General features: G+C 38.5%; 4 protein-coding genes and 1 non-coding gene across 5 annotated transcripts; 3 read left to right on the forward strand and 2 right to left on the reverse strand.

Moving 5' to 3' along the window:
- The first annotated feature begins 4,899 nt into the window (after positions 1 to 4,899).
- LOC126697029 (ATPase GET3A) lies at positions 4,900 to 10,903 on the forward strand. Its single transcript, XM_050393833.1, has 7 exons — positions 4,900 to 5,407; positions 6,147 to 6,271; positions 7,235 to 7,385; positions 7,816 to 7,926; positions 9,632 to 9,770; positions 9,867 to 9,982; positions 10,456 to 10,903. The coding sequence occupies exons 1-7, from the start codon at positions 5,153 to 5,155 to the stop codon at positions 10,624 to 10,626; spliced, it is 1,068 nt and encodes a 355-aa protein (XP_050249790.1). The 5' UTR covers positions 4,900 to 5,152; the 3' UTR covers positions 10,627 to 10,903.
- Positions 10,904 to 11,941: 1,038 nt separating this feature from the next.
- On the forward strand, positions 11,942 to 12,022 carry TRNAL-AAG (transfer RNA leucine (anticodon AAG)). Its single transcript has one exon. It is a non-coding gene; the product is annotated as a tRNA-Leu (tRNA).
- Positions 12,023 to 14,451: 2,429 nt separating this feature from the next.
- Positions 14,452 to 16,227, reverse strand: LOC126697030 (ubiquitin-related modifier 1 homolog 2). Its single transcript, XM_050393834.1, has 4 exons — positions 16,060 to 16,227; positions 15,425 to 15,500; positions 15,251 to 15,333; positions 14,452 to 14,908 (listed from the first exon to the last, which is right to left on the reverse strand). The coding sequence occupies exons 1-4, from the start codon at positions 16,080 to 16,082 to the stop codon at positions 14,791 to 14,793; spliced, it is 300 nt and encodes a 99-aa protein (XP_050249791.1). The 5' UTR covers positions 16,083 to 16,227; the 3' UTR covers positions 14,452 to 14,790.
- A 1,368-nt stretch (positions 16,228 to 17,595) lies between these two features.
- On the forward strand, positions 17,596 to 19,519 carry LOC126696480 (uncharacterized). Its single transcript, XM_050393214.1, has 2 exons — positions 17,596 to 18,228; positions 18,383 to 19,519. The coding sequence occupies exons 1-2, from the start codon at positions 17,596 to 17,598 to the stop codon at positions 19,517 to 19,519; spliced, it is 1,770 nt and encodes a 589-aa protein (XP_050249171.1).
- Positions 19,520 to 21,097: 1,578 nt separating this feature from the next.
- On the reverse strand, positions 21,098 to 23,326 carry LOC126696481 (uncharacterized). The gene is made up of 4 exons (XM_050393216.1): positions 22,410 to 23,326; positions 22,072 to 22,302; positions 21,409 to 21,587; positions 21,098 to 21,309 (listed from the first exon to the last, which is right to left on the reverse strand). Exons 1-4 carry the CDS (start codon positions 23,324 to 23,326, stop codon positions 21,098 to 21,100), a joined length of 1,539 nt encoding a protein of 512 aa, XP_050249173.1.
- Positions 23,327 to 26,511: the final 3,185 nt, after the last annotated feature.

Consider the following 26,511-nt stretch of genomic DNA (forward strand, 5'->3'; position numbering starts at 1 on the left):
AGGAAGAATGTAATAAATGTTCCGGGTTTTTTTGCAAAGAAAAACAAGGAAAATTCAGGCCATTACTCACCAGATCTGCCCACTCAACCGCCCTCAATGGCCACAGAAATGGCCTCGGTGTCCACCCCTCCCCCTCTGTCAACATTTAATGCAAATGACATCAAGATGTCCAATCCCGAAAATTCAGGGGCTCAGCAGACCAAGTCAAGTTCAAAATTTGACACCAACTTGAAATTTCCCCCCACCAGAGGCTTTGAAGAGCTGATCAACGAGATTGACCAAGATATATCTTGCTTTGACCATACGGAGGCCCACCAAATGAAAAGTAATGGGCCTCTCTCTAAGTCTGTCCCAGGCCCAGACTCACTCACCCCATTACACCAACCCAATATGCTAAGGCCCCTCCAGGACATTACAAACCGTCCACAGGCCTCCCCTCAAGCTCATGAAGAAAAAAATGGACCCGTATCCAAAGGCCTACTTTTCTTTCTGAAGACCAGTCTCTAGGCATTTCACTGGGCAAATGTCTTCTCCCACCATCCCTTGATGATCTCTCTCCAGCAAAACGCAGAGCCTCTCCATGCAATAGCAAAAATGACAACCTCTCTCCAACGGCAGCGGCTGCTCACCAGCCTCGCCGAGCCCAATGAGTTGGCTGTGCTGGAACGTGCGCGGGCTTGGGAACCAGCGCACCGTTCGTGAACTCAGATCCATGGTTCGAAATCAAGATCCCACTACTCTTTTCTTAGCCGAGACTTGGGCAGGAGAAGAACGTTTGAAACGGCTTTGTCGAGAACTTCTATTTGACCATTTTTGGATTGTCCCTCAGGTAAATAAAACCGGTTGTCTAGATCTATTCTGGAAAAAATCGGTCCACATTGAGGTAATTTCTTCCTCCCCCAATCATATTGACACAATTGTTGGTAGTATTCCAGAAGCCCAATGGTGTTTTATAGGTATTTATGGTTCTGCGGAAGCAGCAAGAAAACCAGAAACTTGGTCCTTGATCAGGTCCCTCCATCTTATTGTTTCCCTTCCCTGGCTATGCACAGGGGACTTCAATGAAATTCTGTGGTCCCATGAGAAATTGGGTCTCGGTCCAAGACAAGAGGGTTGTATGAAGGCTTTTCGTGATACCCTTGACGAATGTGGGCTTAAAGACCTTGGATATCAGGGAGATAAATTCACTTGGAAAGGTAGAAGGCAGGGCGGTATGGTGTTTGAAAGGCTTGACAGGGCAGTAGCTAACAACCAATGGTACTTCCTCAACCCGGGCACGGCAATTCACCATCTTAATACCCACTCCTCAGATCATAAACCAATTATTATCAACCCCGAAGGTATAATCCCGAAGCTGAATAGGCCCTTCAAATTCGAAAAGATGTGGCTAAGTGATGGAGGTTGTAGCCGGACTGTGAAGGACACCTGGGGCCTCTCCTTTCCAGAAGCTTCAATGGCCGTGGTAGCAGGTAAATTAAAAAACTGCGGTGATAAACTCCTCTCTTGGAGTCGCCTTTCTTTTGGTAACATTAAGAGATCAATTGAGTTGAATTCGAAGAAACTTAACAGAGCCGAATTAGATGCTGCAAAAGGAAAGGGTGATGCAAATTTAATTTGGACTTTGAAAGCAGAGCTTAATGACTTGCTGGACAAAGAAAGTCAAATGTGGCACCAACGGTCAAGAATTCTGTTTTTGAAGGAGGGAGACCGTAATACTAGATACTTCCACAGTAAAGCCTCCCAGAGATTTCGTAGAAACAGGATTTTGGGTTTAAGAAACGAGGCAAATGTCTGGTGTTCGGAGGACTCCCAAATTAAGGAGATTGCAACCCATTACTACCATACTCTATTCTCCACATCACAACCCACAGAATTCGATAATATTCTGGAGGCCGTCCAACCCTCAGTTACGCAGGAGATGAATGACCAACTCCTTCGACCCTTCTCACGAGACGAAGTAGAGGCTGCCATGAATCAGATGGAACTTGCCACTGCCCCTGGCCCTAACGGTATGCCCCCTCTATTCTATCAATCTTTTTGGTCTCTTATTGGTGATGAGGTGTGCTCTGCAGTTCTAGAATGTTTAAATAATTGCAAAATTCCTGCTGTGATTAATCATACAAATATCACATTGATTCCTAAAGTGAAATCTCCAGAAAACATTACTGAATTCAGGCCTATCAGCCTTTGTAACGTAGTCTATAAACTAGTTTCCAAAGTCCTAGCTAATAGACTTAAGATGATCTTACCTGCTGTAGTTTCAGAAAATCAAAGCGCTTTCCAAGCTGGGAGAGTCATCACTGATAACGTACTCATGGCCTTTGAAACCCTTCACTATATGAAAAACCACCAGTCCGGCAAGACGGGTTTCATGGCTTTGAAGTTGGATATGAGTAAGGCCTACGACCGTGTTGAATGGCTTTATCTTGAGAAGATCATGAGAAAGATGGGCTTTGCTGAGAATTGGGTAGCCTTAATGATGGAATGCGTTACCACGGTGAGCTACTCCATTCTTATAAATGGAGAACCTACAAATGTGATCCGTCCATCGAGAGGCATCAGACAAGGGGACCCTCTCTCCCCGTATTTGTTTCTACTGTGCACAGAAGGTCTCCACAGCCTTTTACACCAAGCGGAAGCTTTGGGTCATATCCGAGGAATCTCCATTTGCAAAAAAGGCCCAAGGCTCACCCACTTGTTTTTTGCTGACGATAGCTTGATTTTCTGCCGAGCCTCCATGCTTGAATGCCAAAAAATCCAGTCTCTCCTCTCTTGCTATGAGAAAGCTTCGGGGTAGCTCCTAAATATGCACAAAACGAGTCTATTCTTTAGTAAGTCTACCCCCCCGGACACCCTTAACCAAATTAAGGCTTCTCTTGGAGTCCAAGAAGTGAAACAACGTGAGAAATACCTGGGTTTACCAACCTTAATAGGAAAAAACAAGAAGGCAAGCTTCAGGTACATTAAGGAAAGGGTTTGGGCGAAACTTCAAGGATGGAAAGAACAGCTTCTCTCTCAAGCAAGCCGAGAAGTGCTTCTCAAGGCAGTCATCCAAGCAATACCGACCTATGCCATGAGTTGTTTCAAGCTACCAATCACCCTTTGCAATGAAATTGAATCCCTAATTAAGAAATTCTGGTGGGGGCAGCGAGGTGAGCAGAGGAAAATCCACTAGGCCAAGTGGAGCACGTTTTGTAAACCAAAGAGTTTAGGTGGCATGGGTTTTAGGGATCTTCAAAAGTTTAACGAGGCGATGCTATCGAAACAAGTGTGGCGCCTACTAGCATGCGAGGACTCCCTTTTCTTCAAATTTTTCAAAGCCAAATTCTTCCCTACAGGCAGCATTCTTGAGGCAAAAGAAGGGAACGGGTCCTTTGCATGGAAAAGCATCCTCAAGGGCAGAAGGATTATCCAACAAGGCATGTTGTGGAGAGTGGGCAACGGTGCATCAATTCATATTTACCATGATAATTGGCTGCCTGATCCTAGCCTCAAGAAAATCATCTCTAAACCCCTCTTTTTGGACAGCCGGGTAAAGGTTTCAACTCTTATCGACAATGTGGGACAGTGCTGGTCTTAAAAGATAATTGACACAAACTTCCTTCCCTATGAAGCGGCCATAATCAAGGCCATTCCTCTCAGCTTGGGCAATTGCGAAGATGTTAGGTTCTGGCCGCTAAACAGTGATGGTATTTACTCTATAAGGTCTGGTTATCACTTGTTGGTGAATATGGAACTTGATGAGCTCCCCAGGGCCTCAGACCCCTCCAGTTCTAGGCGGCTGTGGAAAGGCATTTGGAGATTAAAAGTTCCGAATAGAGTAAAGAACTTAATTTGGAGAACGGGGTCTGACTCACTGCCATCGAAATCAAACCTCAGGAAAAGGAAAATACCAATCGATGCTACTTGCTCAATCTGTGGTCTGGAACTGGAAACATCGCTCTGTGCAATCTGGTCATGCTCTTCACTATTGCAGGTTTGGAATGTTCACTTTGGTTGGCTTGTTAAAGAAGCGGGTAAGGCCTCAAGCTTTCTTGATGTTCTGCAAGTTTGCTTTGAAAGGAGTCACCATATGGATTTATTTGCCATGATTGTTTCCCAGATTTGGACTAGGCGCAACAAGCTCCGTGTGGGTGATGCAGTCGCTCCTCTAGCTTTGGTCAACCAACTGGCGTCTGCCAGCCTTCTGGAATTCCAACAATCCTCCCTTAACCATCCAAAAACTCCCTCCCATCCAAAGGTCACAAAATGGTTGCCTCCTCCTTCGAACTGGATTAAAGTTAACTTCGACGGAGCAACATTCGGTGACTCTAGCTCTGCTGGTTTGGGAGCAATAATTCGCAATGACATGGGTCTAGTTATGGCTACTTTTACACAACTCATTCCACTGCCTACATCTGTAGAGATGGTGGAAGTATTGGCAGCTCGGGGTGCCCTCTGCTTTGCAAAGGATCTCGGCTTCAACAAGGTAATTGTGGAAGGTGACTCTGAGATTATCATTAAAGCCCTTAGCAGTAATGGTCTCTCTGCTTCCAGCCTCGGACACATTTTGCAAGATATCAAATCGGTGTCCTCATCGCTTGGAAGTGTTCTCTTTAATCATACTCGTAGACAGGGCAATAGAGTTGCCCACGGGCTTGCTAGAATGGCATGTAACTTTGTTAATTTCCAATCCTGGATGGAGGATGTTCCTCCAGGAGTGAAAGACATGTATGTTTCTGAAGTTATAAAATGATCCCCCCCCCCCCCTTTTTCTACGAGGGTGGTTTCTCCAAATAAAAAAAAAAAAAAAAATACAATTGTAGTCTGTCCGTTCCCAGTGCACATTAGCACACGCCCCTTATAGTGCGCCGCAGTCAAAGGTCCGTACTATTCTAAAATCTAAAATCTAAACTAAAACAAAGTTTAACTAGAAAGTGGAATCAAAGGGAACTTCCGAGTTCCAACTTCCTCGACTTCGATCAGTACTCTGTTGTTCCTCTCCTTTCTTTCTTTCTATATTAACAAATTCTTTAACTTCTTCTTTTCCTTTTTTATTTATATCCAAAACTTGAAACCCCCAAATCCAATACTTTAATATCTCTCTCTCTCTCTTTCTCTCTCAATTTCTGGATTTTTTTTTTTGGAGAGAACAAGCCAAAAAAAAAAAACAATGGGTACAGAAATACCAGAAGGAACGTTACAGAACATAATGGAGCAAGAGTCTCTGAAATGGGTATTCGTGGGAGGCAAAGGTGGTGTGGGCAAGACCACCTGTAGCTCCATCCTCTCTATCCTTCTCTCTAGGGTTCGCTCCTCTGTTTTGATTATCTCCACCGACCCTGCTCACAATCTCAGCGATGCCTTTCAGCAACGTTTCACTAAGACCCCCACTTTGGTTAATGGCTTCTCCAATCTCTTCGCTATGGTACTCTTTTTCCACTTCTACTTCAGTTTTATTTTTTGGGGTTTCTGGGTTTTTTTTTTTTTTGGTGGGTTTTTAAATTTCGAGTTTTTGATGAATTTGAGAGATACCCAGATTTCAAATTAGCTTTATTTGGTTGAATTTCATCTTGATTTGACTAGAATGTGGTTCTATTTGATGGATTTGGAAATATCCAGTTCTGCTTTTCTATATCTTTATGGACTACTTGTAGAAAATTTAGATTTTTCTTCTTCTTTTGATTATGTAGGATAAATTCTCTTATAGAGTTTTTTATGCAATGATGAAAACTGCTGGTTTGATAATTGGCATCTGAGTTATTTGGGCTTTACTCTAAGGGTAAAACTTAAGTACAGTCTCTTAGGTGCTAGACCTTCAGTTCTCCAATTGATTGTATTGACTAGTGCATGAAAATGATTTTTTTTTTTTCTAATGACAATTAACTTTTCAGTCACGTGGCTCATTGGTCAATGCAGCCAAATGGTTGAATTTAATTAGGGAACCTAAGATACAACACTTAAGTAACTGTATCTAAGTTTTATCCTTATTCTAAAAAAAAATAAGGATATACCTGAACCACCATATTTGGGTTTATATATCTTTACAAAATAGCAATGTACTTGCATTTTTATCTATTGTTCATGTTGTGTTTTTAGTGAGTTAATGTTTGGATGTTGCATGTATAGATTATGTGATCTCATTCTTTAGGTATGGTCCTTTGTAGGAGGTGGATCCTAATGTTGAAAGTGAGGATGTGGGCAGTTCTGATGGAATGGATAGCTTGTTTTCTGAACTAGCAAATGCAATTCCTGGAATTGATGAAGCTATGAGCTTTGCAGAGATGCTAAAGTAAGAGTCTTGTTTCCTTTTATTTGATTATATTGGACCTTCCAAATTCATCAGGTCATTGTTCCTCATTTCAGTTTCAAGTGTAACTGAGAATTTTTATGATCACTATAGCTTGTACTTGACTAATGTCGAGGTCTTGGTGGACTCCAATTTTGATTGAGATAAGTAGGTGATTGGGGGTCTTGGAGGACTAATGTCTGCGAATAGGCTTTTCATTTGTACCAATTATAGGCATTCATCAGCAGTTCGCTGCTAGTGCAAATATCTTTGTGCATTTGTTAGAGTTGAATAGCTAGCCATGTCAAAGATAAGGTCTCCTGAGGAAGTGGCTCTTCTGCCATATAGTCAACATTTTATTGGTTGGCTAATCTATTGAGGGGGTGAATGAAGTGATACAAATTTTAAAAGTTTGCTTTAAAACTTGGGTTCTTTAAAGTAACTAGGACAAAATTACCATATCTTGTACCAATTGATGCAAGTAAAATACGTTACTATGATATTGACCCTTTACTCACTTTATGAACTAAAGCTATCTTCATGCTTGTTTCTCACGTACTCTCCAATATTATGATACCTAATCATAGAATTGGAGTCTTAGACAAATTTTAGGTTGTAAAGGAGATATTTAATTTGATATTTTATTCAAGTTGTTTGCGAGAGACCTTGAGGTTAACTTCTGTTAACCATATCCAAGTGTACATAACATTTTGTAGCATATAAACTAAAATGAAAATGAAGACATTAAGCATATTTATGTTATACATTATTTGCAAGATTATACAGCAGGTCACAGCCTGCATCAATTTTGAGTGGCCTATTGATGCTTATGCATCTCTTCTTTTTTGAAACAATCACCCAGAAATTTGTGCTCTTTCTTTGCAGACTTCCTTTAAATGCTGTTAACCTACTTAATTTATTTACATATATTTTTCTGATTTACCTGCATGGACTAACTTCTTGCAGATTGGTGCAAACAATGGATTATTCTGTTATAGTATTTGACACTGCCCCAACTGGCCATACACTGCGGCTGTTGCAATTTCCGTCAACCTTAGAAAAGGGTCTCACGAAAATGATGTCCTTGAAAAATAAATTTGGTGGTGTAATCAGTCAGGTATGTTCTTTGTATGATAGAGCATAATCCTACTCTCTCAATGAATTTGGAACTATTTGTGGTGTGTATGGCACAGAAATCATTGGATTTGGCAACCTGAATTTTATGTATTCTCCTTGTTGCCTTAGATTTGGACAATTGTTCTGAAATCATCTCTAAAACCAGACCCCCTTGCTGGGCATCTTTAACCATTTCTGCTGCAATAATGGAAGAGTAGAAGTAGGTCATGTTGCTTTTGCAGTTTCTATTGTTAATTGTCTTACTTGCACCATCCCCTATGTGTAAACTTCTAGTAAATGTGAATTTGGTTTCATTACTTTAAATATTTATTTTGCTTGTAAGCTAGAAATGGTTCAATTTATAGTATTGATATATCTTTGTTGGTGATGTTAATGATGTAAATGGTAAGCTTTAAAATTATTCATGGCAGATGTCCCGCCTTTTTGGTGTTGAAGAAGATTTTGGCGAGGATGCAATTCTGGGAAGGCTTGAAGGCATGAAAGATGTGATTGAACAAGTTAATAAGCAATTCAAAGACCCAGTAAGATCACCTTATTCATATTTCATTTACTCTTCTCTATGTTAAATGATGATCATTTCATTATTCTTTTTTGCAGATTTCCAATTATTTCTGTTGAATCATGTATGCTGTGAAATTTTATAAAAGTTGAAGCCAGACTCTAAATGCTTAAGGTTTTTAAAGCTAGGGTTCTAAATTCATCAAGAGGGATGTGTGAACTATAGTTTTGAGAATGGGTATGGAGCGCTGGAAGCTTAGGGGGAATAGGAAGTCTAATGAGAAATTTGTATAAAGTGCTTAGGAAGCTTTTGTTATTATTGTTCATGAGCTTTAGGGTTCAAGTGATAGCCTAATGATAATAGCATCCTTTGTGGTATACATTTGTGGTAATGGCATCCTTTGTGGTGTCCCGTGTCTGTCGTTCAAACCCCACCTCCCCCTCCCCAACCATCTACCTATAAAAAAAATTGTTGTTCATGAACTACAAAGTTCCTAGCCCAAAAATAAACTTAAAATGGATAAATAAATAAACTTTGGATAGTTACATCAGCTGCATATATAAATTACCTCCTTCCCCGTCTCAGATTTTTTTCTTTTTCTCTTTAAAGATCTACGTGATCTCAGCATCAATTATCATTATTGTTTTTATGAGCATTACTATAGGTCAAGTGATGTATTACTCATAGCTGATACTAATGGGAATTTATTAACTAATTTAACCATGATTACATTCTTTCATCAATAGTAATATGATAATCTTTGTAAGAGGGAAATTGAAACTCTTGGAGAAATAGACTATTGGAAGCACAACGCTGTTGTAGGTATCCACTATACAGAAACTGTTTCGATGATTTGGTGTGCTCTTTTTATATAATCAATACAGCTATTTATTACTTATAAAAAAGGGTGTTTTTTAACTCATGGCTTCTTGCAGTAACAATGAAGCATGATTTGCAATTCTACTGAAGCATGATTTGCACCCCTCTGGTGCCTGCAAGCAGTTGCATTAACTATGGGTGTGAATTACTTTGGCATTTTTGCTGATATTTTGTCCTGTGGCTACTTTCTCCTTTGCAGTAATTGCTATGTTTAGGAAGTTAAGGCGTTTTAATGACATCAAAATTGACCTTTTACTTAGTCATTTTGAGGAGACTTAAATTCAATGAGACATCTGAACGTAATGATCACTAGCTTGCGAATTGCTCAAAGCATCAAGATTTAAGGCTCAAATGGTCATTAGTCATTACAAGCTAATACACTATATAAATGTAAAAGATGCTTTAATTTTTTTTTTAATAACTTTTTTTCAAGTTTTTGGTTCTTTATTGATATGATTTCTGGATAAATGATTTTTTTTGGGGGATCAGCAAGTGAAGAGCTTTATTAAAGAAAAAAGTATAAAAATATGTTGTTGCTACCTTACTTATCAAAAAAATACATATGTTGTTGCTACTTTATCTAGATGTATGCTAGACATGGTTCTCCCTTATGTTTTCCTTCTTAAATCTAGAGGAGTTAAAAGCACTAGGACTTGTGAGGTTTATTGTAATTTTATTTGACTTGCCAAAACTTAATCAATCAAGTTTGCATTTAGTTTCTGAATGTTTTATAGTTATTTCTGAAGCACTTGATCTGATGTTCCTTGTTAATTATGACTCAAAATTATATTGAATGTCTGATTGTTTTGTATTTATTTCTTAATGCACTTGTATTTCCCTGTTGGCAGGAGTTGACAACCTTTGTCTGTGTTTGCATTCCAGAGTTCCTCTCTCTTTATGAAACAGAGAGACTGGTCCAGGAACTCGCCAAGTTTGAGATAGATACACACAACATTATCATTAACCAAGTACTTTATGATGAAGATGGTGAGTTTACATGTTCTCATACTTCATTTTACCCTTGGAATAATTTTTTTATTAGAACAAGAGTTATAAATCTATTGGGCTCTTTCCTAATTGTAGACGTAGAATCCAAGTTACTTAAAGCTAGAATGCGGATGCAACAAAAGTACCTTGACCAGTTCTATATGTTGTATGATGACTTTAACATCACCAAGCTCCCATTGCTGCCAGAAGAGGTAATTTACAATGCCAAAAAATTATAAATCTTTAAAAAGAAAATATCTTATTTTGAAATCATCTTTTCAATTGTCATACATTAACCAATCTTATCAGGTGTAGACGTATAGTCTAACAGATCGTTAATTTTCAAGACTATTGATGATTAATTCCAAATGATTTTAGATCGAACTTGTGGAAAGACATGATGTTTCTATTTTTTCCAACATACATTGCTCTAAGTTGAACTCATGTCATTCTTACACATCTTTTCTCCAAATTATTTCCAATGCTAATTGCTGAATTTATTATATTTTCCTTAAATTTCTTGCTTGTTTCTTCAGGAGGTGGTATCCTCCTAGCTTGTGAATTCTTAGTTGATCATCATACCAAACTGAGAACCTAAATCTGAAATTCAGTAATTCTAGATGGGGTGTAAAAAAATTATTTTTACTTATTATTATTGGCCCTTTTGACATTTTTTGATTTGTAGGTTACTGGCGTTGAAGCTCTGAAAGCATTTTCATGTCATTTTCTGTCACCATATCAACCTTCCACCGGCACAGTGGAAGCGTTGGAGAGAAGGGTATCCACACTAAGGCAGCAGCTGCAAAATGCGGAAGCAGAACTAGAAAAACTGAGAAAGGGAAAACAAAAGGTCTGATGATGCTCTGGTCAAAGTATGGCCTCTGTTGCATTTTCCTTTCTTCATTCTTTTCCAAGTGACAATCAGGTGGCACCATACCCCGCTTTATGCTGCCAAGAGAAGTTCATCTTCTGCTTTTGTTTTGGTTCATGTTTTCTGTAGCTTAACTAATTTATAATTTTTTACGTGAACCTTTCAGATATAATAAATGGTATATTTTACTTTCATTGTGTGTTACACCCAGTGACAATGTGACATATCAATCATGTGATAAATGTGATCAATGATTTTGAAAGTATGGTTCATTTATGATTTTCTTATCTTATCAAGAACTATCTCTACAATGGTAAATTCCTTTTCTTTCTTTCTTTTTTTTTCTTTTTTTTTTTTTTTTTTTTTTTTTTTTTTTGTGGTGATAATTCCATAGACGAGAGTGGTGGTATTTGAACGACGTCTTCATTGGAAACACAGTTTTCTGTGGCATTTTGTTTCTCTCCTATTTGTATCTTTTTTAGGATTTTAATAAGAGAACTCATCCTATTTCTTTCATCATTTACGGAGCTGAGACCAAGACACTATCTAAAAAAACAAGAATTTCAAGTTTTGATGCTACATAAAAAAATGTGCTCCTCCCACGCTTGTTCTGTTTTGTCTAAGTGGTAGGAAGGAATCTTTGAAGGCAATTGTTTTCTGCTACGTAAGTAATGTAGTATAATAGTAATAATAGTGTAGCTTTAAAAAATAAAATAAAAGCAAATTAATGGTGAGGGTTATGCTACACTTTAAAAAAGAAAGCATCAGGAATGCTCTTATTTTTTTCTCTTAACCCTTCAAGGTAAATAGAAAGAGGATCGCTTGTGAGTAAAAAAAAAAAATGTTAAAAATTTCATCGAGAAAGAGAGGCTTTGAAATTTTGCGGCTTGAAAGAGCAAAAGCAACCAAGATGGATATCCATTAGCATAATCCTTGTAGCATAAGTTACAACTCCAAAGCTTACTCATGTATCTGCCTTTCTATCTTTGATTAAGAATCAATTGTTTAGGAAAAGAACTAGGACAACTTGTAATATTTTATGGAACAAAATAAAATATAGGTATGAATGAGAGAAACCAATGAGTTTATGTTCCTTTTAATAAAAGTTGTGTTCCATTTTGCTTCCTCTGTTTTTTTTTTTTTTTTTTTTTGGCAACACCATATCCTAATAATTCCCAACTCCAACTCCACATCGAACTGGATGTCGATTTATTAGAAGAAAGAAGTGGAAACAATTGATTGCTATAAGAATTATAAAATAAAGAATAATATTCAAAGTTGGACACATATGTCAAGCATTGTTGAGATGGCCGAGTTGGTCTAAGGCGCCAGATTAAGGTTCTGGTCCGAAAGGGCGTGGGTTCAAATCCCACTCTCAACACCTCCTTTTCGCTCTTTTTTTTTTTTTTTTTTTTTTTTGGGTAATTCGAATCCCATCTATTATTATTCCTGGAGGAACAATTTTACATTTTAAAAACTTCTAAAATGACTTGGTAGTAATTTGTTATCTTGTTAATCCTCTTTCTAAAAAGTTTAGTATTCTGCATAGTTAATCAGGTTGGATTGCAAAATAGTGAAAATACTGCAATCAAGAACAGAAAAAATCTTTTTTAAACTCTTTGACGATTTAGAAGTCACAACACAACACTGATACATTACCCTCTCTATTATTTGGTCCTTGTTTTTTTTTTTTTTTTTTTTTTTTTTTTTGGTTAAAGAGGAGCTGCAATAAAATTAACTAGCCATAAACGGCGATGTTCTGGTTGAAAGCCTTAGAGTATACAATCCATTAGCATCCGCATTTAAAATATTACAAAAGTCATCACTAGGCGGAGCATTAAGTACAACAAAATTTCCAGAGAAGGAGCAGCCAGCTCTAGCGAGATTATCGGCGCATTTATTTGCCTCTCTAAACACATGGGTGATCTTGACATGCTGGATTTGCTTCAGGAGGTACCTGCAGTCATTGAGCAGAGCAGCACATGAGTTATTAATATCTTTCTTAGACTGCACAAGGTTTACAACAACTTGGGCATCTAATTCAACATGCAGGTGGTTAATACCAAGTTGGACTGCAAGCAACAGCCCATCCCTCAAGGCCCAAAATTCAGCAGCCACACTTGTAGCCAGCCCAATATTTCTCATGTATCCCATAACCCACTTCCCATTATGGTCACAGATGATACCGCCCCCACCAGCACTTCCCGGATTCCCCTGTGACGCCCCATCAGAGTTTAGCTTAAACCACCCTTGGTCTGGTTTGTTCCAGTAGATCTGATTTATAGTGCAATGCCTTAATTTATGCCTCCTACTCACGCAATAGAAGAACTCACGTGCAAGCTGGATGCACGTCAGGTGAAGGTTGGGATTGATAGGAGCATTTTCAAAGACTACGGTTCTATGCCTCCATAGCACCAAATCGCAAATGGAAATTGGATATTCCAGGGAATTCCATTAGCAAGGATATGGTTACTGCCAACACAGCTCTGCTTGATCTAGTCCAATGGATTTAACTGCAGAAAGTTAGAGAAAATCTGGGGCGTACCCAATTTCTTCCAAAATGTAAGAGCAAAGGAGCAATCTCTTAAGAGATGGATGATGGACTCCTCATGGCAATGACAAATGGGGCATGTCGTGTGGCAGATGATGCCTCTATCTGCAAGTCTTCCGCACCGGTATACTATTGTGAAAGCAAAGCCAAATGAAATGTTGAATTTTTGGTAAGGTATCAATTTTCCACAGCCAGCCTCCGGAAAAGGCGATGCTGTTTGTTCCATCATCACGCGCCAGATCATACGCTGAGGCTGCACTGAACTCCCCATTCTGTGAAAATTTCCATACTAGAGTGTCCTCTTTCTCACCAAACATTTGCATAGGTATAGCTAGGATTTTCTCCAACACTTCCTTTGGCAAAACAAATGAAAGTTTCTCCCAACACCATCTTCCTTCTTGAAACACATTTGCAATTGTTAGCTCAAGGTCAGATTGAGTGAGCGGGCCTTCAATCAGTTCCCTTACTGAATCTCCTTTTATCCATTTACTTCCCCAAAAGAGAAGCTTTGATTTGGTGCCAGCAATCCAACCAACCCCTTTTTCAAAAACAGGAAAGCCCGCCTTGATGGCAGACCATACAGAGGAGCAAGGAAGCTTTTCAGGATCTTTGGAACTTCTTCTTGTCCGTGAGCAATATTTATTCAGAATAATTTTTGTCCATAGCGCATCCTTTTCATGGTAAAGTCTCCAGTTGAGCTTAGCAAGGAGAGCGATATTTTTTGCTCTCGCTTGTTGTATGCCGAGACCACCTTCCTCCTTTGGCATGATAATCTTGTTCCAGCCAACAAGATGAAGTTTTTTCTTTTCTACGGTAGAGCCCCATAGAAAGTCCTTGTTTTTCCATTAGCAAACCAAACCTTGCATCTCAACAAAATAGAATAGAACCCATATTTAGATTCTGCTTTGTCCCCCCTTAACCTCTTAACTTAAAAGAACATTCACATCAAGTGCTAAAAGCCTAAAATAGCTAAAATGCTATTCACCCCAAAAACACTAAAAAACTCACTATTGTTGCTAGATGGTAAATACAAAAAACGTTATTTAAATGAGAGAGAGAGAGAGAGAGAGGGAAAAGAAAGAATATTAAGTATATTGTAATGTGAAATGTTAAAATAGATAAAAAAAAAATTTTGCGTGGCTAAAAGCCTTTTCTTTCTTTTTTTTTTTTGTAAATTTAATGCGAATGCTTTACATTAAGTGGACCCAATTTGCACTAGAATCTAGATTCACTGCCGCCTTAAAGAATCTAACTGCAAAACTCCAAACAGGAAGTCTATATAATTCTTAAAATATAGGCATTTGATCTCCTACGAATTCTTAAATTTACAGAGATAAAATGGAAATGAAAAACAGATCATTTCAACAAATCTACTTGTCAACAAGAGAAAATGGAAAAGAAAATGGGCAGTAAAATCAACAAAACAAACAAAACCTCTTATAACTTGTGGGGGTACTTGGGGGGTCACTTTCCTGAATGCTTCAGTAATGAATATCAGCAAAGTACACAAACAAGGCTAGGATGCCAAAGCTCTTAATAATCTCATAATAACAATTACATTATCATCTAGTACACAACACAATCATCTCATCTAGATACTATCCACCATGCAAGGTTGAGATGAAAACCACCACATCCTTCTCTTCTAGGGTTGTATCGAGCTGCCCACTTAGCTCCCAATCACAATCATTCACAAGGACAAGAACACCAGGTCTCCTGCAAGACAAACAAAACCTCTACATGTTTAATAAGGATGTTTATGATGATAGATTGCATTAATTATCTTACTTAAAATCCTCTCCTTTCTCCAGGTACTCCCCTTTTTCACATCACTTATATTCATCACCCTAAAAGTGTTATTACCCATATCTATTTCATAGCAAAATTATGGGGTAAACTACGGATCCTCAACAGACTACTCAAGGTCAGCAACATGTATTCTTTTCCGCCTCTCAAGTGACTCTCCCATTTCATTCATAACTACAATTTCATAGTTTTGGAGTGTATGTGCACACGCCCACCTTCAAGATTGAAATTTAGAAGCAAATTTAAACTTACACAGTATCTCCTTTCATGAACATTTCAGGCCTCTCCTTGATCAAATTGGTACGAACCCAACCGAGCAAATCTTTCATTATTAACTGCCAAGTGCAAAGATAAACACATTGAGTCTGCTCACATATCTCACACTTTAAGCTTTTAGGAAAGCATCTGTTAAAACTAGAAATTTACCTTTTCTGCACCCTTTGGCATATCAACATTGACATTATGGACCTTTACAGAGTCACAGAGAAGCTCTAATCCCCCGCTGCCAATAAAATTAACATTGCATCCATTCCAATGAGACATAAAGCGTAGACAAAGATTAAAAGCAACCAATCATGTACAAAGTTAAAAATTGGAACATGATAAGTAAATTGATGTCATAAAAGAACCTAAGACATGCCCATATGAACCTTTTAACTGAACACACTGCACTGCTACAGTACTTGCAAAATCCCAAATCTTACAAAACAAAATACCCATCAATTTTTTTTTTTTTTTTTTTTTTTTTTTTTGAGATTACAAATATTGAAAATTTGGAGAATAAAGAAGTGGGTTTCGTTTATTATGCAACCTTTTTATCAGTAATCAATAAACACTTGACTGAGACAGTGAAAAACAGATTAAAGATCAAATTTTTATTGAACGCTAAACAAAAAAGGATTCATCTTGACAAATTCATGTTAACCTTAAAACTCTCAAACTTAAAAGCAGATTGAAACCAAAAAAAAAAAAAAAGAAAGAAAGAAGAAGAGAGAAGCAGTTGTTATTAAAGTCATATGCCCAAGTTTTGATGTAAGATTACAAGACAAAAGGAGCATTACCCGAATTCGAGAGTGATTTGCATTTTTTTGAATTTTCTCCTGTGTTGCAAAAATTAGAAACCCTAGAGAGAATGATATTTTTTGTATGGACGCGCCTTCTGTTTTGGCCTTGCTGTAGCGTAGGATCTAGTCAGATAACACGGCGTCGTTTCTCGACTCTGTCCCAAACTAAGTTCACTTGCTCTCTCTCTCTCTCTCTCTCTCTCTCTCTCTCTCTCTCTCTCTCTCTCTCCACGTTATGGGATTTTTAAAAAGATAAATTGTCAATCTACCTTTTTTTTCTTCTTACAAATGGTTTTATAATAATATTAATTTAATGAAAATTATTGAGTCGTATAATATTGTTTAATGTTTCACATAATATGTCCTATTCTCTCTCTCTCCATGTGATGTGATTTTAAAAAAAAAAAATGCAGTGTCAATCTAACCTTTTTTTCTTACAAATGGTTTTAATAATTAATTTAATGAAAATTATTAAGTCGTATAATATTGCTTAGTCTACATATATATATATATATATATATATATATTAGGCTAAAATACAAAACTGATCCTCTAACTTTTTTCAGATTTCATTTCAATCCTCTAACTTTGTGTTTATTTATTTTGATGGTGTCTAAAAATGAGCTAACTCCATACTCGTCCATAGTGGTCGTCCAGAGAAGGAATAACAGAAAACGAGCTACTCGTCCTTGACATGCTTGTCCATAGAGGTTTTTGGACAAGTTCATCGCGCCAACTCTACAGCTTTTGGATGACCTTCCATCCATCATTGCTTATGACGAGCTCAATGACGGTTATAGAAAATAGGAGCATAAAATATAACCTCCATGGCAGTTATGGAGGTGTACTCCAAACTTTTCGAACTCCGTAAAGGTAGGGGAAGTTATTAAATAGATAACTGTTTCCTGAACCTATAAAAACACAAATCTCCGACAAACAAAGGTAAGTTTTTTCCCAGACACAATCCCTATAAGTTTGGAATTCCCTATTTCGGAATAAAAGACTAACTTTATCATCGGAGGGTTTGTGGACGGTCAACCCTGGTCTCCTCTGATCTTTCGTTTCTTCTTTTCCAGGCCCTCAAAATCATCGAAATTCATGCCATCCAGCCTACTGATTTTCTGAGTAATATCAGTTGGCGCCGTCTGTGGGAAGATTTGTTAGACTTTATTGAGTTTTACAATTCCTTTCTTTGACAAAAAGGCTGCAATGGTTCGGACTAGATTGAGGGCTACCAGCCCAGGCCATCAAGAAAGTAAGGATGCTTCTAGCCATCCCCATCGTGATCGTCAATCTGCACCTACCATGCAACCATCCTCTATTCATGTGCAATCCATGGTAGCCGCTATGGCAGAGTTAACTCGCCAGAACTAAGAACTGACAAGGGAGATTCATCTTAGGAGGCAACAACATGAGGCATATGGGTAAGAACAAGACTAGAGCCAGGGAGATGGAAGAAATGCTGCGCCCAAGAGTCAATCAAGGGGCACCACATCAAGAAGGGTGCCACACTTGGAGAGAGAGATTGACCAGATGAGGAAGGTGATGGATGAAATGAGGGAGAACACGAGAAGAACAAATCCTGTAGAGGATCTAGTTCATCGCACAGATTCCCCTTTCACGGCTTCCATCAATGGTCATCCCTTGCCTCCAAAATTCAAGATGCCTTCCTTGGATTCATATGATGGAGCGCGTGACCCGTTTGATCACATTGCTACTTTTAAGACTACAATGCACCTTCAAGGGGTCCCAGATGAAATTATGTGTAAAGCATTCCCTACCACCCTCAAAGGTCCAACACGAGTGTGGTTCAGTAAAATACCCCCGAATTCGGTAAGTTCTTTCGAAGAGTTAAGCAAGTTGTTCGTTAATAACTTCATTGGGGGACAGAGACACAAGCATCCTTCGTCCAGCCTATTGACCATAGAACATGGGGAGAATGAAAGCCTGCGGTCCTTTATCACTCGTTTCAACAGGGCAGTCTTGACGGTAGATGAGGTGGATGATAAGCTACTACTGGCAGTCTTTCATAAAGGAGTTAATTCTGATTTATTCATCCACAATCTTTATGAGAATGAGCCCCAATCCATGGCTGAACTCGTCCATTCAGCCCAGAACTTTATGAATGCAGAAGACGCGATCATAGCCAAGAAGAGGAAGAGAGCGGTAAGAATGGAAGCAAACCCCATGCGCCACTCCGAGCAAGTCCATCGTCCAAAAAAGGGACGAACGGAAGATAAAAAAGGACCGGGATGGTAAGAGGGCTGGTCCTTCAGCACGGAATCAACAATACATGCCACTGAACGTTCTGCTCGAGTAGGTCCTTATGCAAATCAAGGACGATTCTTCCTTGAAATGGCTAGAGAAAATGAAGGGAGATCCCAATAAGCACAATAGAAACAAATATTGCCGCTTCCATGGAGACCATGGGCATGACACGAACAAATGTTATGATCTAAAACAGCAAATTAAAAATCTTATAAGACAAGGAAAGTTGAGAAATTTCCTTGGACGAGAGCATAAGGATGAAAAGTTGAAAGGGAAGGTAGAAAAGTCGTCGCGCCCTCCGCTTGGAGAGATAAGAGTTATTATAGGAGGAAGCTCAGCTGGTCAGTCGTCCAAGTCCAGGAAGATGTATCTGAAAGTAGTGCAGAATGTTCAACTCTCTGGACGATCTCCAAGGACGACGACCACGGACGAGCAAGCAATCACATTCACAAACGCGGACGCTAAAAGAGTTCACCACCCCCATGATGATGCCATTGTTATTACTTTGCTAATTGCCGATTATACAACTAGAAGGGTATTGGTGGATAACAAAAGTTTAGCAGATATTTTATATTACCCTGCCTTTCAGCAAATGAGGCTCGGACGAGACCAACTTCGTCAAGTAAATTCACCCTTGGTAGGATTCGGTGGAATAAAGGTGCAGCTTGTAGGCACTGTCACATTACCTATCGTGGTGGGGGCATACCCACAACAGGTAGCCAAGGACGTGAATTTCTTGGTGGTAGATTGTTCATTTTCCTACAATGCCATAATCGGAAGACCAAATTTAAATAGTTGGAAAGCAGTTACGTCTACTTACCACCTGTCAGTCAAATTTCCAACGGAGCATAGGATAGGACATGTTCAGCGAGATCAGCTGGCAGTAAGAGAGTGCTACCTGGCCATGTTGGCCATAGACGAGCAAGTTCAGACGATGAATATTGAAGAAAAGAGAATGGTGGCTGAGCCCATTGAAGTGTTGGAAGGTATTTCTTTAGACGAGAAAAACCCTGAGAGGTGCACCAAGGTTGAAGCAGATTTAGAAGAGAGGATTAAGAAGGACCTCGTCTGTTTCTTGAGGAAAAGTATTGATGTATTTGCTTGGAGTCATGAGGACATGCCGGGTATAGACTCTAGTGTCATTACCCACCGTCTAAATGTGTATCCTTCCTCTAAGCCTGTACGATAGAAGAAAATGGTGTTTGCTCCTGAGAGAGACAATGCTATCAAAGAAAAGGTGCAGAAGTTAACCGTAGCGAAGTTCATTCGAGAAGTTTATTATCCAGATTGACTAGCCAATGTAGTAATGGTCAATAAGGCAAACAGTAAGTGGAGAATGTGTGTAGACTTTACTGATTTGAATAAGGCTTGCCCCAAAGACAGCTACTCATTGCCTCGCATTGACCAGTTGGTAAATTCCACTGCGGGACACAAGCTGCTTAGTTTTATGGATACTTTCTCCGGATATAATCAGATAAGGATGGACGACGCAGACCAAGAAAAGACATCCTCTGTCACAAGCCAAGGCTTATTCTGTTATAAGGTGATGTCTTTCGGTTTAAAGAACGCTGGGGCAACATATCAGAGGTTGGTTAACCACATGTTTTGTCCGCAAATTGGGTGGAATGTAGAAGTCTACGTAGATGACATGTTGGTGAAAAGTCAGAACGAGGGAAAGCATCTAGACGACCTGCAAGAAACGTTTGACACACTCAGGCAATATAACATGAGGTTGAACCCCAGCAAGTGTGCTTTCGAAGTGTCATCCGGGAAATTCCTGGGGTTCATGGTTTCACATAGGGGGATTGAAGCAAATCCAGACAATAGCCAGGCAATATTGAACATGGAACCTCCCCGGAATATCAAAGAAGTCCAATCTCTTACTGGACGAGTTGTTGCCCTCAACAGGTTTGCCTCTAAAGCTACTGATAAATGTTTGCCATTTTTTAAGATACTTAAAAAGGCATTTGAATGGACAGACGAGTGTCAAAAAGCCTTCCAAGACTTGAAAATCTACCTCACTCATGGTTTTAAAAACCGGTACGGTGAAAGAACCGAAAAATGAGCTAATTACCGGTTTTATGGTCGGACCGGGGTCCGACCGATGGTCGAACCGGTGACGTCATAAATAATTTAATTAATATTTACTTAAATGATATAAATAATTAATAATTTTTTAATTTACTAAAAACATGATTAGGCTCATGACTAGCACATCACAGAGAGTTCACTGCCACACACATTTACAACATTTATCAACAGGTCCTGAAAGCCTATCATAAAATCCTCCTCCAATTACAGGGAAAAACACTAAAACAGTCAAGTAAAACAAATATCCAATGGGAAGTTAGCAACAGTGTTCCTTATTGTTAAATAACAGAACTCCCACCAGAACAGTCAAGCCTTTGAAAAGCAGATACACATATTCTATTCAACAAACTCAACAATTTATACAAAAAGGTGGCTTGGCTTATCATTCTCCCAGCTTTGCTTCAAATCCACCCAAGTTGCCATCCAACCCCAACCACAAAAATGTAGGACATCCAAAGGACATCCAAACAAACTCAACTCATGTACTTTTATCTATAGCTTTGTCTTTTAATAAAAAGATACACATAAATTCCACAACAATAAGTTCATTAGTCATTACATTTACATCCAAATGACAAATAACAAATAAGTTCATTACATCCAAATAGCAAATAAGTTTTAAAGTTTCAAAAAAACTACTAAGTGAAATCAATATCATCATCATGTGACCCAAGCCTCATTTGTTATGAAGAAAATTGAAATCAATATCATCATGTGAACCAAATGCTCCACCACTAGCATCATTATCATCATCCTCATCTTCATCTTCTTCATCTTCAACATGAATAGGATTATTTTTATCTCTAAATCCGGGAGGAGCATCATCTTCATCACCAAATGATTCCAAATTAATGTCATCATCATCCTCAATCACTTCATTGTCCATATCTATACAAATTCCAAAACCAAAGAACAACATCATTTCTCATAAATCATAAATAGTCTAATTAAAATATGCAACTAGGCAAAAAATTGTTATAAGCTAACCTCTTTGTACATGGCTAGAAGATCCTTCTTCAATTCGATAGGCTCCCTCTTCATATAATGCATTCTCTATCTCCTCATGATCAAGAAATGGAGGTTCCTCATCTTCCACTACCCAAAATTCAGTTTTATCGATACTTGCATAATCAATAGGATCAAAATTGAACTTCTTCCTTTTGACTCTATATCATAAGATGAACATAATTAATAATTTAATTAGTAACCAAATCACTTATATTTCACAATCACAAAGAACCCACTTGACCAAATCAGTGAATCACTCATATTTTCTCACAAAAACATTGAAACAAAGAGATTATATAATATATACATTTCTTTCAATTGGTAGTTATAATGAACAAACACAAGATCATTAAGTTGTTGATGCTCCAATCTATTTCTTCTTTTGGTATGTATTTGTTCAAAAACACTTCAATTCCGCTCACATCCCGAAGAGGCAGCTGTTTGGCTAAGGATCCGAATTGCAAACTTTTGTAAGGTTGGAGCACAAGATCCAAACAACTTCCACCACTCATCTAAGTTCCATATAAAACACAAAACAAAAATACAATGAATCAATAAACACAGCTATACTTATCCCAAAAATATAAAAAAGAGCTATGATCTTTAAAACATATTTTCATTTTATTATTAGCTAAAGTAAACATTATCTTACCCGGATGAGATGTCTTGGCTAATTCTTGAGTAAGTTGGGTTCCAAAAGTTTGTTCACGCTCTCGAAATAGCCTTAATTCCTCCACCAACTTCAACCGACCAACTGAAACTTTTGATTCAATAACATCTGTCACGGCCAATTGTGTCTCTAGCCTCTTATTAAGAATGGATGAGTCATATTGGAATGCAGGATTCAACCAATAAGCAGCAGCATGAATATCTCTATAGAATTGATTATCCCAACAATCCTTGATAATATTAACATAAGGCTCCCATAGTCTCTTCTTGTCCTTGAATTTTTTTTTTTGATTCCATCAATTACTTTATACATGCCATCATATACATAACCCATAGTTGGTTTTTCATCAGAATCAACAATGCGTAATAAACGAATCAATGGTGACATAATATGCACAATGACATGACAATCATTCCAAAATTGATTGTCAAGAATAATTTTCACCACTGCCTTTGCTTTCTTATCTTTTGCATATCTTGATTCAACATAAAATTTTCTAGTCACCAATGCTTGTAAGTCATGCTTATGTTCCTTAAGACTCTCTAAGGCAATGAAAGTAGTAGCAAACCTAGTTGGCCCTGGACACACAATTTTCGTCCAATTTTTTCTAGTCCTCAACCAAGCTTGCAAAGCCACATGGTTATAGATGAACGTTGTGATCTTGAATGCACGCTTTGCAAGTTTAGCTACATGATCCATCTTCCTAATCTCCTTAAAAATTAGGTTTAGGCAATGTGCTGCACAAGGTGACCAACTAGTGTTCCTATATTTTCCACACAAAATTCTTCCAGCAGCTACATAATTTGCAGCATTATCAGTGACCAAATGTACTATATTTGCAGGCCCAACCCAACTAACAATTTCATCAAACAAGTTACTCAAATTAATAGCATCTTTAACCAAGTTAGAAGTATCAACAAAACGTATAAAAATAATTCCCTTAGGACAATAGACAAGAAAATTAATCAATGTTCTATACCTAGTATCAGTCCACCCATTAGCCATTATTGTACAACCAGTGTCAGCCCAATATGAACAATGAGAATCAACAATCAATTGGACTTCTCTTTTTGCGTCTCTCAACAAAGGCACTCGAAGGGCATGATAATTTGAGCCTCTATATCCATGACCATAAGAAGCTACAGCATTGAACATAGGTTGATAATAACTAGAATTCATAGCATTAATTGGAATGCAAGCATCATGCATCCATCTTGCTACAGCCATATCAACGCTCCATTTCTTTTCTTTGCCAGCAAGCACACTTTTAATAGACGGTTGAGCTCCTGATGTTGTTCTAGGAGCAAAGTAATTACCAATGTCACCAACCTTTCTCTTGCCAAGATTGGATCTTGGTGGAAAACTACTAATACCACTTCTATTTCCCCTACCTAACCCCCTACCTCTAGGAGTAATTTCTTGGACATCTTAAAATTTTGGTGAGTCCTCTAATGGTGAATAATTAGATGCTTCTTGATCCTTTTTTGTTTATTCTTTAGATTTTGAAAATTCTTTCAAATTCTCAACCATTTGAAGCCTAACATCATAAGGTACACCTATACATGCAGCCACATCACCTTTAATTCCAGCTAGATGTCTTTTCATCCTATTGATACCCCCTCCTTTATAAGTTTTCCCACAATGTATACATCTATAACTACTTTTTCTGTCTTTCAACTCTTCAGTTACATGATCCCATGCTGCGGGATCACATTTCGCTCTCACAGATGAAGAATTAGCATTAGACCCGATTGTAGAAGCATGTTCATTAGATGGTACAGAGGCGGACTCCATTTCACTCAACAATTTCAGACTGGCAGCAACCATTTTATCAACAAATAAATTCATCAACACAACATACACAATCAATAGTATAATACTCTGTAAACTATATTTCACAAACAATAATGCTCTGTGAATCAAACCCACAACATACACAAAATCACAAATAAACTAAAATGCAATTGTAAACTAATAATTGAAGTTACCACTTACTAGTGAAGTCACAGAAGGAGAACCTGAGAACATGAATTGAGAATCTGAGCTGAAGCCGAGAGAAATGAAAAAAAGAAAAAGAAAAAAAAAGAACAGAGCAAATGATTAAAATCAAGTAATCAAAATCAAAATAAATAAATAAAAAAGAATATTAATTATTAGTTTATTACCTGATGAAGCCGAGAGAAATGAAAGAAAAAAAAAAAAAAAACAGAACCGAGAAAATGAAAAAGAAAATCAAAATAAAAAGAAAAGAACATTACCGGTGCCGCTGTGCGTGACGCAGAGAGTGCAGAGAGCGAGAGCGAGAGCGAGGGCGAGAGCGGGCTTGGAAAAAAGGGAAAAAAATAAAACCTCAGCTTGACCGATCTGAGGGAGAGTGTGCTGGTGCCGGTGCCGCTGTGCTTGACTGCTTGAGCTTGACCGATTGTGAGATGAGAGAGTTGAGATTTGAGAGCTTGGATCGTGAGGCTGAGGCTGAGTGAGGCTTAGGCAGTGAGGCTGAGGTAGAGTGATCGTGAGTGAGATGAGAGAGTCTGAGGGTGAAGACTTTAGGCTTAGGGTTAGTTTTTAGGACTTTAATGGAAATTCTAAGGACCAAAACGACGTAGCTTTCCCAGAAAAGTCAAAAAAATCCCAACCGGTCATTAACCGGTTCGACCTCCGATTTTTTCGGTTCTTAGGTTGAACTGGACGGTTTTTACTGTTTGCTAGTTTTTAAGTCATTTCTGGTTTTGTATCATAATCGGATTGGATTAGAGGCCGATTCTCGGTTGAACCAGTCGGACCGGCCGGTCTTGTTTAGTTTTTAAAACTATGACCTCACTACGGCTCCTTTACTAAGTCCATCCGTGTTGGGAGAGAAGTTGTACTTGTACTTAGCAGATACCCCACATGTCGTTAGTTTAGCATTGATATGGGAGGAAGGAAGAGTGCAAAAGCTCGTGTACTATACAAGTAGACCACTAAGGGGAGTGGAAGGACGATATCTGCTAATACAGAAGCTGGCTTTTGTATTGATAACGGCTTCCAGTAAGCTAAGGCATTACTTCCAAGCTCATGTCATCAATATCATTACCGATCATCCGCTCAAGAAAGCAACGAACAAGCTAGAAGCTGCAAGACGACTGATCCAATGGACTGTCGAGTTTAGTGAATTTGATATCAGATATCAACTAAGGCATGCAATAAAAGCTCAAGCCCTGGCAGATTTCATTGCAAAGTTCGCTCCGAGTTATGAAGACTTAAGCGAGGTAGAAAATAGAAAGAAATGGATCATCCATGTGGATGGATCATCTACACAACATGCAAGAGGAATAGGAGTTGTTTTATTATCCCCGAAGGGAGATAAATTGAAGCACAAGGTTCGTCTGCAATATCAAACAACCAACAATGAAGCTAAGTATGAAGCCCTTATTAAAGGGTTGGAGTTGGCTAAATCTGTAAAAGCGAAATCGATACTCATCCTATGAGACTCTCAGCTAGTCATAGGCCAAGTAAATGGGACATGTGAAGCCAAGAAGAACGAATGAAGAAGTACCTTAATAAGGTGGTATGCCTTATAAAGAAATTTAAGGAAGTTGATTTTATTCAGATCCCGAGAGAAGAAAATATGGAAGCAGATACTTTAGCAAAAGAAGCCTCAACGAGAGAAGTAATGAACGAATTTGACGAAATTCAATACCTGCCTAGCATAGACTTTCCAGAGGTGCAACAGATAGAGGGTGAAGAAAATTGGATGACTCCAATAGTATCATACTTGAAGGACGGAAAGCTTCCAAAAGGAAAAGATAAGGCCAGGAAGCTCAGACTCAGATCAGCCAGATACGTCCTCATGAACGAGGTATTATACAAAAGGAGTTTTTCACAACCTTATCTGAGGTGTTTAGCTACGGACGAGGCTAACTATGTATTGAGGGAGGTTCATGAAGGAGCATGTTGCAATCACTCAGGAGCCAGATCACTTATTCACAAAGTCGTCTGTGCAGGCTATTACTGGCCAAACATGCAAGCTGATGCCAAGGCATATGTCAAGGTCTATGATCAATGCCAACGATTTAGTAATGTCCCCAGACAACCATCAGAATATCTCACCCCGATGATGGCCCCATGGCCTTTTGCACAATGGGGGCTAGACAACTTGGGTTCCTTTCCACTTGGGATGAAGTAGATGAAATTTCTGGTGGTAGGTATTGATTATTTCACCAAATGGGTAGAGGCGGAACCCTTAGCAAGTATCACGCAACAAAATGTCAAGAGTTTCATCTGGAAGAACATTGTGTGCAAGTTTGGGGTGCCCAAAGTATTAATGTCTGACAACGGACGACAATTTGACAATGCACTTTTCAGGGACTTTTGTAAACACTTCGGAATTCAAAATCATTATTCCTCACCTGCCCATCCCTAAGCAAACGGCC

Source organism: Quercus robur, chromosome 8 (genome assembly GCF_932294415.1).
Source record: "Quercus robur chromosome 8, dhQueRobu3.1, whole genome shotgun sequence".
Lineage (NCBI taxonomy): Eukaryota > Viridiplantae > Streptophyta > Magnoliopsida > Fagales > Fagaceae > Quercus > Quercus robur.

Coding starts and splice junctions, on each gene's coding strand:
- LOC126697029 (XM_050393833.1), top strand. CDS start 5,153: ATGGGTACAGAAATACCAGAAGGAACGTTACAGAACATAATGGAGCAA. Junction 7,386..7,815: donor TTGGTGGTGTAATCAGTCAG/GTATGTTCTTTG, acceptor TATTCATGGCAG/ATGTCCCGCCTTTTTGGTGT. Junction 9,771..9,866: donor AGTACTTTATGATGAAGATG/GTGAGTTTACAT, acceptor TCCTAATTGTAG/ACGTAGAATCCAAGTTACTT.
- LOC126697030 (XM_050393834.1), bottom strand. CDS start 16,082: ATGCAAATCACTCTCGAATTCGG. Junction 15,501..16,059: donor CAAATCACTCTCGAATTCGG/GTAATGCTCCTT, acceptor TTTTATTGGCAG/CGGGGGATTAGAGCTTCTCT. Junction 14,909..15,250: donor TTCATGAAAGGAGATACTGT/GTAAGTTTAAAT, acceptor TTTGTCTTGCAG/GAGACCTGGTGTTCTTGTCC.
- LOC126696480 (XM_050393214.1), top strand. CDS start 17,596: ATGAGGAAGGTGATGGATGAAATGAGGGAGAACACGAGAAGAACAAAT. Junction 18,229..18,382: donor CCAAGAAGAGGAAGAGAGCG/GTAAGAATGGAA, acceptor CTGCTCGAGTAG/GTCCTTATGCAAATCAAGGA.
- LOC126696481 (XM_050393216.1), bottom strand. CDS start 23,326: ATGGCTGTAGCAAGATGGATGCATGATGCTTGCATTCCAATTAATGCT. Junction 22,303..22,409: donor GGTTATGTATATGATGGCAT/GTATAAAGTAAT, acceptor TCAATTCTATAG/AGATATTCATGCTGCTGCTT. Junction 21,588..22,071: donor TCTCATCCGGGTAAGATAAT/GTTTACTTTAGC, acceptor CTTATGATATAG/AGTCAAAAGGAAGAAGTTCA.